At 35.2% G+C, this 16257-nt stretch overlaps 1 protein-coding gene across 7 annotated transcripts in view; it reads left to right on the top strand.

The window, feature by feature from the left end:
- Nucleotides 1-16257, top strand: part of LOC109057481 (poly(rC)-binding protein 4-like) — an 82768-nt gene that overhangs the window by 36855 nt on the left and 29656 nt on the right. For all 7 annotated transcript variants that reach the window (XM_042749286.1, XM_042749290.1, XM_042749289.1 and 4 more), the window contains one exon: nt 14435-14613. In XM_042749286.1, coding sequence (XP_042605220.1) covers nt 14506-14613 — 108 coding nt within the window. In that variant the 5' untranslated portion in view covers nt 14435-14505. The remainder of the gene's footprint in view (nt 1-14434; nt 14614-16257) is intronic.

Below are 16257 nucleotides of genomic sequence, written 5' to 3'. Positions count from 1 at the left end.
CCAGCATGGAACAGCTGAGGAGCTTCCCAAAGATCAGAGGCACACGCCCGAGTGGCTCTGCTTGTGCAGCTGACAAAAGCCCAACCCCGACCCTCCGCCCAGCCCCTCTCAGTTTGCTTTGTGCAACAGTCCTGGAATCCATTCCTGTGAGAAGGGTGGGTGGCACGTCATGTTGTTTTAGCACCATGCTCTAGTGGGCTCAGGCGTCAAGTCCCTAAACCTACCGTGTCCGAGACACATATCTGTCATTGGAAGGGCTGATGAACACAGGCCTCTAATAGCTTGGATATCACAAGCCACCCCTCAGAAAAAAAGAGAAGCCGTGACGGCAACTGAAGGCGTCAGTCGCGAGTTAATTCAAATGGAAGATGCACTGCAGTGCTGGTATATTATGTATTTGGGTCAGTTTGTGTCAGGAAGGCTGGGGTTGGCTCATCAAGAGCGAAGTTTCCCATAATCTCCGTGTAAGGCAAGAAACAAGATAGAAGTTCTCTCAAGTTTTCTTTTGGAAACAGTCTGGGATAAAGTGCCAGATTCATTTGACAATTACGAACTCTTTCAGAGTAGTAATCACAAGCACATGCATACGGCTCTGGTCAAGAGGAAGCACTTACGGATGTCCAACTAATAGCCGTCCCTTGTGATCTCAGCGTAGTTTCACAGGAAGCAAATGGGAACTCCAAAAAATCCAATAACTCCTTTACGTTGTGCCTCCGGTCCTTTTTTTCCAATCTCCGTTGTATTTACACCGCCATCAGTTGGTATGCGAGTAATCCTTTGCCACTTTAGAACCGGGGTCAGAGATAGAAAATGAGAAAACAAGCCAGGGTAATTTTCCTGTGCCAATATTCTTGGCCGGTGACCTTCACCCGGACTGAAGTGGAGGAAGCCAGGCAAGTGGCTGGCCGAGGAACCGAGGGGTGAGAAATGAAAGCGAAGTAGAAATGGAGTTTCCTGCCGGCTACACCCACCGAACCCAACCACAAAGCCATGGGAAGGATAAATAACTCCACTGCCTTTTGCGGAGCATCTAATTAATTCGAAATGGGGCAGTTTCAGGTTATTGCCTATACTCATTAAGTACCTACCCAGTCCTTGTACTCCAAGCTTTGATTGGAGTCTAAGATCACTGAACAAATTTAATTCGGCACCACCACTCAGCTGGAGCCTTTTGCACAAAATGAGAAAAAAAGATGAGTAGAATTGCACTGGGTTTAAACATTAGAGAAATCGCTGATACCTTCATATGCTAGTCTCAGTGGTTGGATTAGTGGTCCTGTGCTTGACTTTGGTAACTACTTCTATTATTCAAAAAATTACAATTTTACTTCTGGGTCTAAGCAATAAGAGAGTATGCTGGCTTTAACAGTTTCACAACCAGCCAATTTGCAATTATTCAGACCATTTCAAATCAACAAGAAATAGACCATCTTAAAAATTCAGACACTGATCTGAAGTTGTAATTTATAGGCTGTTCTTATGGATGTGTGCTGAAGATGTCCAAACAATGGGGATTTGATTATAAAGGCCATGACGACTGGCACCTCCACACTGACCATGTGGGTTCTTCCCACACACGTTATAATCCGCCATCTGACTTACTGAATCATGACTTGAGCGTGATCTAGGCCAACCCTGTAATTCTAGTACCAGGTAACCGAGTGGTTATTTAGGGGGCGGCACTAGTCTCTGGAGCAACCCTGACACACGAAAACCATAAAGCATGAAATCTAAGGACAATAAACATGTCATTAGCATAAGCTTTTGGCCTAAAGCTTTAGATTTTATGTGGTAGAGATTGGTTTATTTTATCCTTTGTAGTTCATGATTAGACTGAGTTTATCTAAGAAAATGTCTTTACGCGAAATAAGAGAATACAATTTAGGGGCGCATTAGTCTTTCTGGCTATTTCTCTTTTGTACCAAAGGTCTTGACACAAGAAAAGCCAAAATATTACCCAGAAAATGCAAATAGGAGGAGACACACAATCAGTTAACAAACAACCTTGTTTTTAGCATTAGCATTAGTCTAAGTAACTCAATCAGGCTTAATATTTATAGCAACTGTCTTTCACTTTATCCTGACATGATTAGGTAAATGTCTTCTGAAGTGAAAATAAAACAAACAAAAAGCATAGGGCTACAATCAGACCTAACGTGAGCAACAAAGAAAACAATAACCCTGTTGATAACATTAGCATATAAGCTAACCCTTACGAAATTTAACCATAGTTTTACAACAAATAAAACCAAAAAACATTGTTACTATAGTTACACCATGGTAACCACAAATTAACCATAGTTTTCCTAAAATAACAATAGTTTAACCATGGTATTTGTAGTATAACTGTGGTTAAATAAATGGTACTAAATAGCTACACCAAAAAAACAAAAAAAAAACAATGGTTACTACACTTTTACCATAATAAAACCATGGTTAATTTTCTATAAGGGAAGTAGTTGGAGTCTGGAAGCTATGTAATTAAACTGTGACCATTGAGTGCATGAAGTGTCCAACATGCCTTCCTTCAGTTTTTCAATGAAACTTTTTTTCAGTGACCCTCTACTTGTTTCAAACCTGTATGAGTTTCTTCAGTTACTGTAAGTAAAACCTACGATATATTGAAGAATTCCGGGAACCAAACAGTTGACGGTAGCCTTTGACTTCCATAGTAACCTGTCCATATTATGTTGACGGTTTTTCATGTTTTTTGAGAATTTTTGAGAACCATCACCTTTGATATTTGAAGTTTTTTTTTTTTTTCACTGTGAACACTAGTTTTATTTATACTACAAAACAGCATACTCTAGTGCATAAGTATGTGAATTGGGACACAAGAAAAATAATTTAGGTAGCAGCACTAATCACAAAGTCCTGATTGGCTATTTTACTTTTTGTACGAGAGACCCTGATATGGGAAGCCAAATCAAATTCAAAACAATGCAAATAGGATGACTATCAGACACACACGATCAATAAGCAAAGATAAGAAATATGTCGTTAGCATTAGCATTTAAGCTAACTTGGTAGATTTAGAGTTTGGGGTTTGTTTCTAGTTTAACTTAATGCAGTCCGTGATTAGACTACATTTGTCCAGGAAAAATGTTCTCATATGCAACAAGACACTGTAAAGGAAGCGCAGACGATTTTGGCGCAGACGATCAATGGTATCAGATCCACATTAGAAAACAGTGCTTGTGAAACTACACAGGGATTCATTTAGAATGATATGTCATTGTCTTTGTGAACCTTTTGTTTGTGTCCTAGAGTACATGTTGGCTATGGTTTTCCAGTGCTGAGATTCAAATGTTAGGTGTCCATCATTTGAATATTACCCAGCATTCTGCTTCTCTTTGTCCTTGTGCAAACAGCAGTTTTCGATTCTATGTGAGCCAAAGGCTTCTGTTCACTGATCTGAGGTCAGAAATCTGTTTGAATCTCCTCTTCTACCACATGTGCTCCATTTTTTCTTCTTCTTCTTCTTCTTCTTCTTCTTTTGAGGATGCTGATTCCAGATCAGCACTCAGGGAAAAAAAATGGAGCGTGACTGTGATCTCATGAGTCATGTCACCTTTTGCACAGATTCTCTCACTATTAGCATATTATGTTTTTCCCTTTGGTCTTTTTCTTGCTGTAGTTTAGTGAATGTTTAGATGGCAAAGAACATTTATGTACATAATTAACAGTTGAAGTTTAATCAAAATTATAAGGGGGAACAAATTCATTCATTCATTCTTTCATTCATTCAATGTAATTATTTAATCAATCAGTCAATCAATCCAGTTATTTATTTATTTATGTATTTATTTATTTGTTTGTTTGAAATGTGTAAAAATAAAAGTAACAACAACAACCAACATCCATTAAATTATTTATTTATTTATAAATAATTTTACAAATCTAAAAATAAATATGTATAACAACATAATTATTTAATAATAATAATTAAAACAAAAGTAATAATAATAATAATAATAATAAACAATTAATAAATAAATCCAGTTATTTATGGATTTATTTATTTTTTTGTTTGAAATGTGTAAAAAATGAATTATTTAAGAAGAAGAAGAATGGAATAAATTAATGACTAAATAAATAAATAAATAAATAAATAAATAAATAAGTGCTGAGTGTAACATTAAATGACTGGATTCATTTATTTATTCATTCATTTAATGTCGTATTAATCTCAATTATTAATAATAGCCATTTTTATAAAAGTTTTTTTTTTTTTTTACTAAATTATACTTACAAATAAACAAATAAATAAATATACTTCACTAATAATTTGCTAATAATTATACTGCAGTTATAATCATTATTAAACACATATAGTATTAGTATTATTATTAATGTTTTCATAAGCAGCTCAATATTTTAAATGATCACTACAGCAGTATTTAAATTTTTCAGCAATTCCTTAACTTAATATGAAAATTCAGTTTGCGTCTGTTTGTGTCCGTATTTATTGTTGCATCTTGCTTTTGACATTTCTATGTGCACTGCTGCACATGTGCCACTTGCAAATGCAGCACGGAGGATTCCTCCTCCAGCCCCAATCCCTGTGCTGAGCTGTTTTCAGACCCGTCACATAAATCTCCGGCGGCCGGAGCCCCTCGACAGCCAAGGTCACCGCCGCCGTTTAGCTGTCAGTCATCCGGCAGACCTGCTTTTACAAAGCAACGTAAGCCAGCACTGCACAGTCAGCTCTCTGTGGAGAACGAGAGAGACGGACATAAAGACACAACGCAAATAGTATCGCAGCTACAAAACTACTGTCGGTTTGCATTTAAAGTAAACTCAAACTCAAAATCTCCACCGAACAGTTATTATCTTTGACTATATAATCACTCTCAGATTTGCGATAACATGGTGTTATCTTTACGTCGGAGGCATTTATTGACCTTTAAGTTGTTGTAGTGGCACGAGCTGTCAGCGAGGAAATTGATTCAGAAAAGATAGCAATCAGAAAATCCAGCCGTCATCCCTAACTGTGCCGCTCGCCGTAATTATCGTAACAAAACGTAACAACGTACGATTGTGATACAACAGTCACAAAGAAATCAGTCTAAGTTGAGTCTGACTGCTTTGTACTTAAGCTCGCGCTCTTCAGAGTGGAGAACGCGGCTTCTTTCGAGAGCTCTTCAACGCCCCTGCTATCCCACTCAGCATAATTATAGTGATCATGAGCGCGGGATGAGTGATGGAAGGAGAGGGAGGGAGAGACGTGAGGATGGATGGAGTGGGTGGAGGGAGGAAAGGCGAAACGGCATGATCTTGTTTTGTCTTTGTCTTCTGGCAAGGCCCCGTTAAAGCTCAGACATGCTACCCTGAACTCGTGCTGTTTAAATAGTGTTTGTGTGTGTGTGTGTGTGTGTGTGTGTGTGTGTGTGTGTGTGTGTGTGTGTGTGTGTGTGTGTGTGTGTGTGTGTGTGTGTGTCACTGTGAGGAACCCTCTGAGCACGAATCACAGAGAAATGCACATCAACTTCTAGTTTTTTTAGTAAATCGTTTTAGGCAAATTTCGCTTACTTTGGAAAACAGCTGCAATTTTTTTTCATCTAACACTGATTGCATCCTGTTCCGTAAACAGCAAAACACTTTTGAAACTAGATAACTGGCATCCATGTTCATAACTGGGACACTTTCAGATGCAGTATGTATCATTTTTGTGTCCGATTTTCCATTTATAATTAAATAAATGTATGGGTTTTTGTTTAATGCATGTTTATGTTTGTTTTGTTTTTGTTATTTTACATTTTTATTTAATACATAAGTATTCATGTATTTTATTTATTTATTTTATTTTTTTTGCTAATCTTTGTTAATCAGCGTTATGATTTATTGGGATCTGTTTCTGAAAACCAATTAACGAGTTCATTTACGAAAAACATTGAACTGTAAATTAGGGAAAAACTGAGCTATAAGTAAACCATGAATTGAATGTTATATTACTTTTCTATATCTAATAATATCCACAAGCACTTACATGCCTCAGACTTAAAAAAAAAAAAAAAAAAAAAACACTTTAGGTACAGGGTTCATGTGTGGATTCTTTTGCGAATTCAAATGTGTTTTCGTCAGCAGAGAAAATATTGTTTACCCAAGGCCTGCTGGCTCATTGTTGTCCTGCATACGAGATTAGACGCAGTGCTTTTAACCAGCTTCCTTTCATATCGTCAAAGCAATTCACCCAACAATAACATTAACTCAGTCCTTGTGTGATGTTAATAGAGCCTCCAGTTCAAGGACAGCCCAGCGTTTATAGAGACGGAAGCTTGTCTGTTTGATTTGGAGGAGTGATGGCGATATGGGCGAACAACCCGTTGGGACCAGGCCGTGGATCCTTCATCCGTGGGTCACTGAGAAAGAGAAAGGGAATTGGGGATGGACAGGGATCTTAAAAAATGGGTTTAACCCCATCCTACAAGTATTCAAAATCAGTTCCATAATTCATGTACACTGAGACGAAGTGTCATGGGCTGTAATAGAAATTCTGCTGTGTGTGTTGATGGACATCCAAGAAAGTCCTTCAGAATCTGAGATTAAACCCGTAATCCACAACCTTAGATGGTATATGTGCTCAGTAAACAGTTTAGAGGAAACATCCCAGAGGAGCATTTTATTGCTAAGACTGTAGCTGTTTTTAGAGCCTAATAATATACACTGCGTTCCAAATTATTATGCAAGTGACATATCAATAGGATTTCGGTATAATAAAGAATCATATTTTTGTTTGTGTTGTTTTTCACATCTTTTTAGATAACTGGTATCAATCTCAGACAGGTTTGGTCAATAGTTTGCCAGGTCTTCTTAGGTAAATGGAAACCCTACTTAAAGAGGTTGTTCCACATTTTTAAGCAAGTCACAGTTCTCATGAAATATTTTCAGAAAAGGATAGAAGTTCATTCACATTAATCTAATTTCTTGTACAGAGTATTTCAGGAGAAATCGATGAGAAATTTTGAGTACTTGTTGAGATCTTTGATGTTTGCTCGCAGACTTTGGTATCTCAACAAATCTTTGTGTAATTTGAGACTTCACTAAATGCTGTGCTTCAGAAACTAAAGTAAAACTCTAGTACTTGATCAAAATACAACATACACAACAAACATATCACAAATTTAAGAGAACCCCACAGCATTAGAAACCCTAATCTTTACAGAAAATATCCAACCAATAAAAAACCAAACAAATTAAAAATGCCTATTATTTCATATGCAAAGAGGGTAGCCAATCACAACAGAGCTTATTTACATACAAACGAATGAACTACAATGCCCTGAACCATTGTGAATGACATTATCAAATAAAAACAACGGAGAAAGATAAAACTATCAATTTAAAATTGCCGACTGTGTATATAGAAACAACATAATTTATGTTTATTGCAAAATATGCTAAATATTTTGAGAGCATGTGAAGTCAAATTCATCATGCCAACTTCATTTCCTCTTCTTAGCGGGAGTAGTCCAACTCCATCTCTCTTTTATTTTCTTACTTGCTGCAACTCTGATTGGTGGAATTTTCTGTATCGCATCATGGGTATGGTACTTTTTTCACCAAGGATTCCACTGTTAAATATGAATACTATTATTATATAACACATATGGTGAAATAATGCAAACTGATGGCTTTAACAAAAGCACATAACATCGATTAAGAACCTCACAGTAGGTACGTTTTTAAAAGTTTATAAGGTATTGTTAAAAATCAATTTCCCTATGGAGAAAATAAATGGTGCTTTACTGGAACTGTAAAATACAATAAACTGCAGTATATGGCCACTTTAAAATACAGATGTTGTAAGGCAAAACTGCACAATGCAGAATGAAATAGTAACCAAGTGTTCATCAAGGCCTCAGTGATCATTAAGGCCTGTCTGGGGCACCCCATCCATTCTCGCTTTGGTGGTTTCCTGTAACAACTCTTGTATTCACGGAATGCACCATTATGAATGTTGAAGGGCTAAGGGGTGGGGGGGCTGCGGGACAAGCACGCAGTGAACCGACACATTAGCCTGAGCGGCCTTGACTGGCAGGGTGTGTATTTGAGCAGCGTGTCAAACACGGAAGAAGGGAGCGAAAGAGAGAAACAGACCAATGCAAATAGCAGCGCTCTGCCGTGACCTCAAACACCTCCCTGCATACAGATGCTTTGAATGACTCCTGAGTTTGTGTTCATATTCAAACCATCCCAGCGTGAGTGCAGGTGGTCCTTAATGTCAGCGCAAGAGCACGTATCGATCTCAAGCTGTGCTCTGAAATGCACTTAAGTCTTGTGCATTTGGGATACAAGCTCACAACATGTGGTCAATATCCCATGTTACATTTATGTAAGGACACATGAGGCAATCTGTTTCTGATGTTTAGACATGCTCACTGTACCATGATAATATTTGCCTTAGATGGTAATACTATAGACAATACCATGGTATTTACATGGTACTCTTATATAATCAATAACTATATTTGCATGAACAAGAATATTCCAATATCAATCAGAATAAAAAAAAAAACGTCTGACGTGTTTACGTTTTACGTGGCGTGAGGGCGTGAAAAAGCTATGCTAAATCTTAACAGTTTGTTCGATCTTCACCAAATTTTACACAGATCATCATCAGGCCATGCTGGCAAAAACTTATTAAAAGCTTTTTGATACCTCAAACCATTTTCTTATAACTTGTTATCAAATTTGTTGGCATGATGCCAAACTGGATCTAATAATGATACCAAAATTTGTGCGCCAAATATTTGTCAAAAGCAATGAGCAATTATGTCACATTACAAGTGGCTTGTATTTATGGGTTTCCAACTGTCAATAAATGTCTTTAATTACTATTTTTTTTAATTGGTCTGATTCTCCCTGCAATGCTATTCACTGTATTTGAATTTCTTGTAAAGAAATATTCCAGTAGCTGTGAAGCGAGTTATTCTTTTTCAGAATAAAGGCTTAGCCAGATTTTAGACCTCAGTTTTCAAGCTCCATGCATGTAAACACAGTCACTGTGGTGCTCTAATGTAATTGACTGTGGCCAGTCTTGATAATCCATATTTTCACACACTACAGGCGGCGAAGCATCATTTAGCACTGCTAATTAGTCTTCATTAGATGCGCAATTGTATTACACATGAAGAAGAAGGAGATTTACAGGTGATTTGCATTAATTAGATGGGAGATCATGTTCAAATAGAGACCTTAGATATACAGGTGTATGTAGGAAATGTTCCTGGATAAACATCTTTGGTGGTCTAGAAACAACATTTCAGGTTTGATTACAGGGTTAGAGGTTTAGATCTGTGGTTCAGTGCTGTGGATGGATTAAAAAAAATAAATAAATCAGCTGGCTTTTACATTTTTATGTAATTGATTATATGCTCAGTGGGAACCTTAACAGTCAGCAATGGATTTTTTTATTTTTATTATTCAAACAAGGTCAGGCAATTTTTAAATACTTGACATAATTTGCATGCCTTTCTTGGTTGAATGAAAACTTTGATTGGTTAGAAACATTTTTATTTCTTCACTCACTTGACTTGCCTTCTGTTTTGCCATAGTATCACATATTAAGCCAAGTGCATGGCTCATTTAGGCCTAGACATAGTTATAAACCTCTTGACTGAGGTTGTTTTAGGTCTGGTGGGAATAAAGACCATTTGAAACCTGACATCTGTAGCAGCAGCGGTTTATTATCATGATCTGGCTTGAAAAATGTACAAATATTCAATGATGACATGATGAAATTTCCATTTGGCATTTTGTAATTTGACTACATTTGGATGAATAAATCAAAAGTAAGGCTTAAGTAAGGCACTTCATCCAATCACAGTATAGTCTAGTTTCTGAGAATTTTAAACGCACACTGACAAAAAAATTATTTGATAAAAACTATCATCAGATACACATATATAAACTATAACCTGTCAAAATAAATGTCAGATTTAATTTGAAGAAATTATGGCAGAAATATATTCATAATAAAATCAATCATTATAATATGGTTTATTAAATTATTATTTAGGAATGTAATTTTTTCATCCTTGTTTTAATTTTAACAGTAAATATATGTTGTGCAGTAATTTGTTTGCCAAAAAAGCAATTTTTATTAAAATTTTATTACTATTATTATTTCATTTTAAAAGATTAAATTGTTCAAGTTTCATACTTTAATTCCATCTTTTTTAAATAAATGTATATAAAAACTTAAAAAAACAACATAAAAAAAATAAAATAAATCATAGGACCCTATTGTTAAAATATTATTAATTAAATTTGTTATGCATCCTTTCTAGCTGATAAAACTAAACTAAATTAATTAAAATGGAATCCAGAAAAATTAAAACAGAAAAACATAAAATAAAAAAAATATTTAAAAAAAAGTAGTAAATTGTTGAAGTGCTATGTAGCTTTGATTTGAGTTAATTTGTTTTGGTATTTTTAGCTAAAGTTTTAATTAATTCAGTTAATTAGACTTCTTTTATTTAATAAAATTTTATTAAACCACTAAAATGAGTCCAGAAAAAAATAAAATAAAATGAAAAACAAAGAATTTGGGAAACTTATTGAACTTGCCAAACAATTTGGGGATAAAAAAAAAATAAAATTTAAAAAAATCAAAATAAACTAATAAAAAAAAAATAAAAAATTAACAAAAAAAATCAAAAATTCCTGAACCAACAGAAAAAAAATAAAAATAAAGAAAACATTCATAGGGCCCTAGTTTAATGTTAATTCAGAGTTGAGGTATTAAGACTATGTTTCTGTTGTTCCGGGACCAACAGAAGATCCAGAAACACATTCAACTTGGCAAAATCCTGGCGACCACAGGTGCGAACCAGTGGACACCATCATCTCGCTCTCGTTCCTCTCGCTGCCTCTTCTTCTAATTGGTTGGTGGATCGCCTTGAGGAACGAGAAAAAAAACGAGGCAGGCACAAGTAGCGATCGCTTTGCACTAATGGCATGCATACGCCACCACCACCCCTGGACATGACTATCCAAATGACACACTGCCAAACTCCTACACAGGCCCCACCGACGCCTCTCGGCTTCGCTTTTTGGATTTCTGACCTACTTTCTCAGAGCCCCAACCGACTGATGTGCCGCCCCTTTGAAATCTTGGCTGTCTTCCGATGTTATCTGAAAACACACACCCACACCTGTAATTGAGCGGCCGCGACAAACGCAGCTTTAATTAACCTGTCGGCAGACTTCAGAAAGCGCGACGTGGGTGAATCTGTGTGGTGTTACGGCGAGCAGATGTTCTAGGAATCATCAAGCGCTCATTCGTCATTAGCATGCTGTGATGTCGCAGTTTTAGTCTGATGTAGCAGTTCCTCTGAGAGCCGAGAGCGTATTTCATTCACCCTGAAGCTTTAACAACACTTGCCAATCAAGTTTTAAATTATAACACATGCAGGCTAATTTTTGGGACGTTTAGAAGCTGATGGAAGTTTTTGAGTGTTAAGTAGGCTTGATTCTGATCCCTTGGGAAATGGAGGATACAAATGAAATATTTAGCAATGCTTGTTTTTTCTGTCTTTTTCAAGATCAACTCTTTCACCAAACTTTTCTTTTCTAACTGTGAGAATTGCTTTGAATACTTGCCGACACAACATGGAGTCAATATAATAGGATCCATAGTAAAGAAAAGAAAAATCTAGTTGTTCCGTCCGCTTAGAAACATGTTTTTTTATGTATTTTTATAGCATGTATAACTATTTTGCTTTAGCTTTTATTTTTGAATTTTCAGTTTTAGTAATTTTATGTACTTTCTCTCTTTTTTTTATACAGGAGTTTTGTTTGTTATTATTTCAAATTTTGACAATTTTAAACTAAAAACTGCAAATTAGAAATTATGCCTAATTGAAATGAATTAAAGTTAAATCATTAAAATTACTACAAACTTACTACTTACTATAAAAAAATATAGAGATTGAAATATTTTAAACAAAAGCTAAAAGGCACATCAAGCTACTATAAACTAAAATAATGACTTAATAATGACTATATATAAAATTATTCTTTGGAACATGTTTCAGTTGAATTTACTTTTTTATTTATAGTAATTTTATGTGCTTTTCCCATTTTTATTAGTTTTTGTTTAGCATACGGTATGTCTATGTAGCTGTGATTTGAGTTTATTTGTTTTAGTAATTTTAGTAAAAAACAAAACAAAAAAATATTATTTTATTTAGTTGCCAATGCATCATTTTTAATTTCTTTAAGTTAAAGTTGTTTCATTTAATATTTAGATTTTATCAGGGGTTTTTTTCAGTTATCGAAAACAATTTAAAAGTTTTAACTAACAATAACGTTAAATAATGTAATTATTTAATGATGTTTGTGTGTGTAATATTTTTGCACATCTTATTTTTTTTCAAAATGGTTTTGAACTAACTTTCAGCTTTGTCATAAAAAAATGTACAATTATCTCATATTTTACCTTTACACACATAAAGGGCTATTTTATTTTATTTTAATTTCATTTCATTTCATTATAACAGAATGTTGGTTGGACCACATGCACTCAATCTGAAATTATCCTTCCTTCACCTCTCTCATTGCTAGGGGCCTAAACAGTGTCTGAACCGATACTTATTAAAAAAATTATACTTTTAAAATGGTTCCGATGCCTAAATGGTGACTGAACCGATACGTATTAAAAAAATCAATAAATTCAATAGATTGCTCAGGCATGGCACCAAAATCTTTGTTCAGATTTGGTTCTAGTACATACCGGTTAGATAGTTACCATTGCCATATTTGGTACCGGGTTTCTGTACCCAACCCTACTCATTGCTATGTGTGTGTGTTTGTGTGATTTAGGGATTGTAGAATGCATATAAAATTATTATGGCACATTTGATCCAAAACCGGTTAAAATTTGCTATCTTAGATATTTCCTACTGCTCTTTACAACATACAGCCTAAAAAAAGGTCTCAACAGTTTTTTTTTTTTTTTTCTCTCCATGTAGAGGCACGGTTGCACAAAATCTTGCAATTTCCAGTATCAAAAAGCAAAAGAAAAAAAAATTGCCGAACTCAGCATAACCCCTCGCTCCACTTCTGGGCCGTACACCAAAAAGCGTAGTGAATGCAGCGGGAGTAATTTCAGCGAGCACTTCCCCTCGTCCTCTCCTACTTTGTAAGATTGGCTAAATTGGTGATACTGGCTTTGGTGGCCCTCATTGTCATCATTCAGCTGCTGAGCCATTGTTGGATTGTGTGTCATGGTTGTCCTCACTTAACTGAACACATTGCACGTAAGAGCAGGTGGCGTGGCTATTACATATCATCTTATTTACTGCTGTGAGACATGCGGACTCCTGTCAAGGCAAACAGAAACCACCACGTGTTCGAATCTAGGCCGGGGTCGTTTCCCAATCCCACCCAACCTTCTCCCATGTGTCCCAGTCTCTCACTGTTCGGTAGCAATGGAGGCAATAAATATGGATCTACAGTTGATGTCAAAAGTTTACATCCAGCTTTCAGAATCTGCAAAATGTTAATTAGGCTATTTTACCAAAATAAGAGGGATCATACGAAATGCGTGTTATTGTATATTTAGTCCTGACCTGAATAAGATATTGCATATAAAGGATGTTTACATATAGTCCACAAAAGTAAATAATAGTTGAATTTATAAAAGTGACCCGGTTCAAAAGTTTACATCCCCTTGATTCTTAATACTGTGTTGTTACCTGAATGATCCACAGCTGTGTTCTTTGTTTAGTGACAGTTGTTCATGAGTCCCTTGTTTGTCCAGAACAGTTAAACTGCCTGCTGTTCTTCAGAAAAATCCTTCAGCTCCCACAAATTCTTTGGTTTTTCCAGCATTTTTGTGTATTTGAACCCTTTTCAACAATGACTGCATGATTTTGTGATCCATCTTTTCACACTGAGGACAACTGAGGGACTCGTGTGCAACTATTACAGAAGGTTCAAAAATTCACTGATTCTCCAGAAGGAAAAAAACATGCATTAAGAGCCGGGGGGTGAAAACTTTTAGAATTTTAAGATCAGGGTAAATTAAACTTATTTTGTCTTCTGGGAAACATGTAAGTAACTTCTGTAACCTCTGAAGGACAGTACTGATTGATACTATATATATGATATTTAGACTAAATAGGAAAAAATAACACATCTCCATTCTGTTCAAAAGTTTTCACCCCCCGGCTCTTAATGCATCGTTTTTCCTTCTGGACCATCAGTGAGCGTTTGAACTCTTATTCAGGTCTGTACTTAACAAACAATAACATGCATTTTGTATGATCCCTCTTATTTTGTTAAAATAATTAACATTTTACAGATTCTGAAAGGGGGATTTAAACTTATGACATCAACTGTAGTTGGCTTTTCTGCAACATTTTAAAAGCATAATCGTGTTCCAGTGTTAAAATACTGACATATGTTTTGTGTGTTGTCGTTCCAGAGTGGTGAGTGGAAGGAGAGATCCTGCCTTCCCCCCTCCCTGCCCATTCCATCATCCGAAGAGCATCTTTCATGCGTCTCCCTGTGCCCGAATCCCACGTCAGGATGAACTGTGAGCAGGATTTTGGAGATGGAGGCATGAACGTCACTCTAACTCTCCGGCTGCTCATGCACGGCAAGGTAAATGCACACACGTACACCACAAACATTCAGTGATTTCGGTGCAAGACAACCTTGAGAGAAGCAGCCCGATGTTTACATTTTGAAATGATACCGTGCTCTATACAGAAACTTCTCATGAAAACTGAAGCTGGATGATTATGTTTAATATTTACCTTATGATCAAGGGTATTTTGTTAGCAATGTAGCATAGTTTTGTGTGTCACAACCAATTAATACAGAGATATTTTAACATAATCTTTGATTTAACTTCAGCATGCAGATAATATTGAGAAGTGTAATTTTGTATGCGTTATTTTGATCAGTTGGATTAAAATAATGGTTCAACTGTTCATTATGTTTCCATCATTATTCAAAAATGTTCAATGAAGTTCCAATGTGGGATTTTACATATTAAAAAAAATATATATAATAATAATGTTTTTGCAATAAATAAATAAATAAAAGAAGAAAGAAAAATGTATGTGGGTCAAAGATGAAAACTGTTTTTCATTTTATTTATTTTATGTTATTTTTATCTTAAAGCATCAAAACAAAGTCAGTCTATTTTTTTTTTTTGCATACCTTAGAATGTGTCCTATTCATTCATTCATTCATTCATTTTTCTGATCCAAAACAATGACCATCATATATTTTACCATGAATTACAGAAGACACCCACTAAAATGTCATTTAGTGTAACAAAAGTTTATATATCTTCACCAATTTTTGCCACTATCTTTCAAACCACTAGGTTTTACCCATTTGTTTTTTACTCAAGTTTTTAATCATTTAAAATAATACAAATTAGAATCACATTTTCTTCTATATATTTTAATGTGTACAGCTCAGAATAAGTATGTTGTTTCATGTTTACACAAATATTTGTTACGCCGAATATGATGGAACATTATTTCACCCCTATTTTGTGAATTTAAATCAATGTGGACAAAAAAAATTGGGCTGTTTCATCTTTGACCCATATACAGTATATAAATATCTATGTTTATTGCTGAGTTTTAATATACTGTTGGATAAAATGTAAGTAAATTGATTAAATATTTATATCTTTAATGTGATAACTATCATTCTTGTGATAAATAAGTAAAAAACAGTGTTATTTCCAACTAGATTCTTTGATGCATTTTACATTTCCTTAATGTTTCGAATCTGCTTGAATTCTCTAAAGTTCTTAGTAAACAAATGGTCGTGGATTTCATTGCCATGTCATTACAGTGTCAACGTGTTCGTTTAACTGTCAGCCAGCTGCCAGTGACAGATTTCCACCCTCATGCCTGGAACTCCTTGATTTTTCTCATTTGCATATTACTAAAAAGGAATGAGTCATTAAAAACAGTCATGAAAAACCAATGAAAACATAATGAACCGTTAATAAACCACCACATTTATATGATTTATGTGCCAATTTACCTTAATTCTCCATCAACAGATTGTGATCAGATCTTCCGATGAAGATAAACATAGAGATCATTCAAGACTTAAGAGATGCCTTTCATTTTTGGCAGTTTAAAACTCACATCCTTGCTGAAAACTTTTCGAGAAACTTTGGTACATGATGTCACAGTACCATAAGTGGTACATGACATCATCCTTCAGACTTTTTCCTGCACTCTAGCCAGAGTTATAACACTTCACAAATCAACC

This window comes from Cyprinus carpio, chromosome B22, assembly GCF_018340385.1.
Source record: "Cyprinus carpio isolate SPL01 chromosome B22, ASM1834038v1, whole genome shotgun sequence".
NCBI classification, from domain to species: Eukaryota; Metazoa; Chordata; class Actinopteri; order Cypriniformes; family Cyprinidae; genus Cyprinus; species Cyprinus carpio.
Note: the sequence above shows the minus strand (reverse complement) of the source record. Positions and strands in the feature narration are given on the sequence as shown.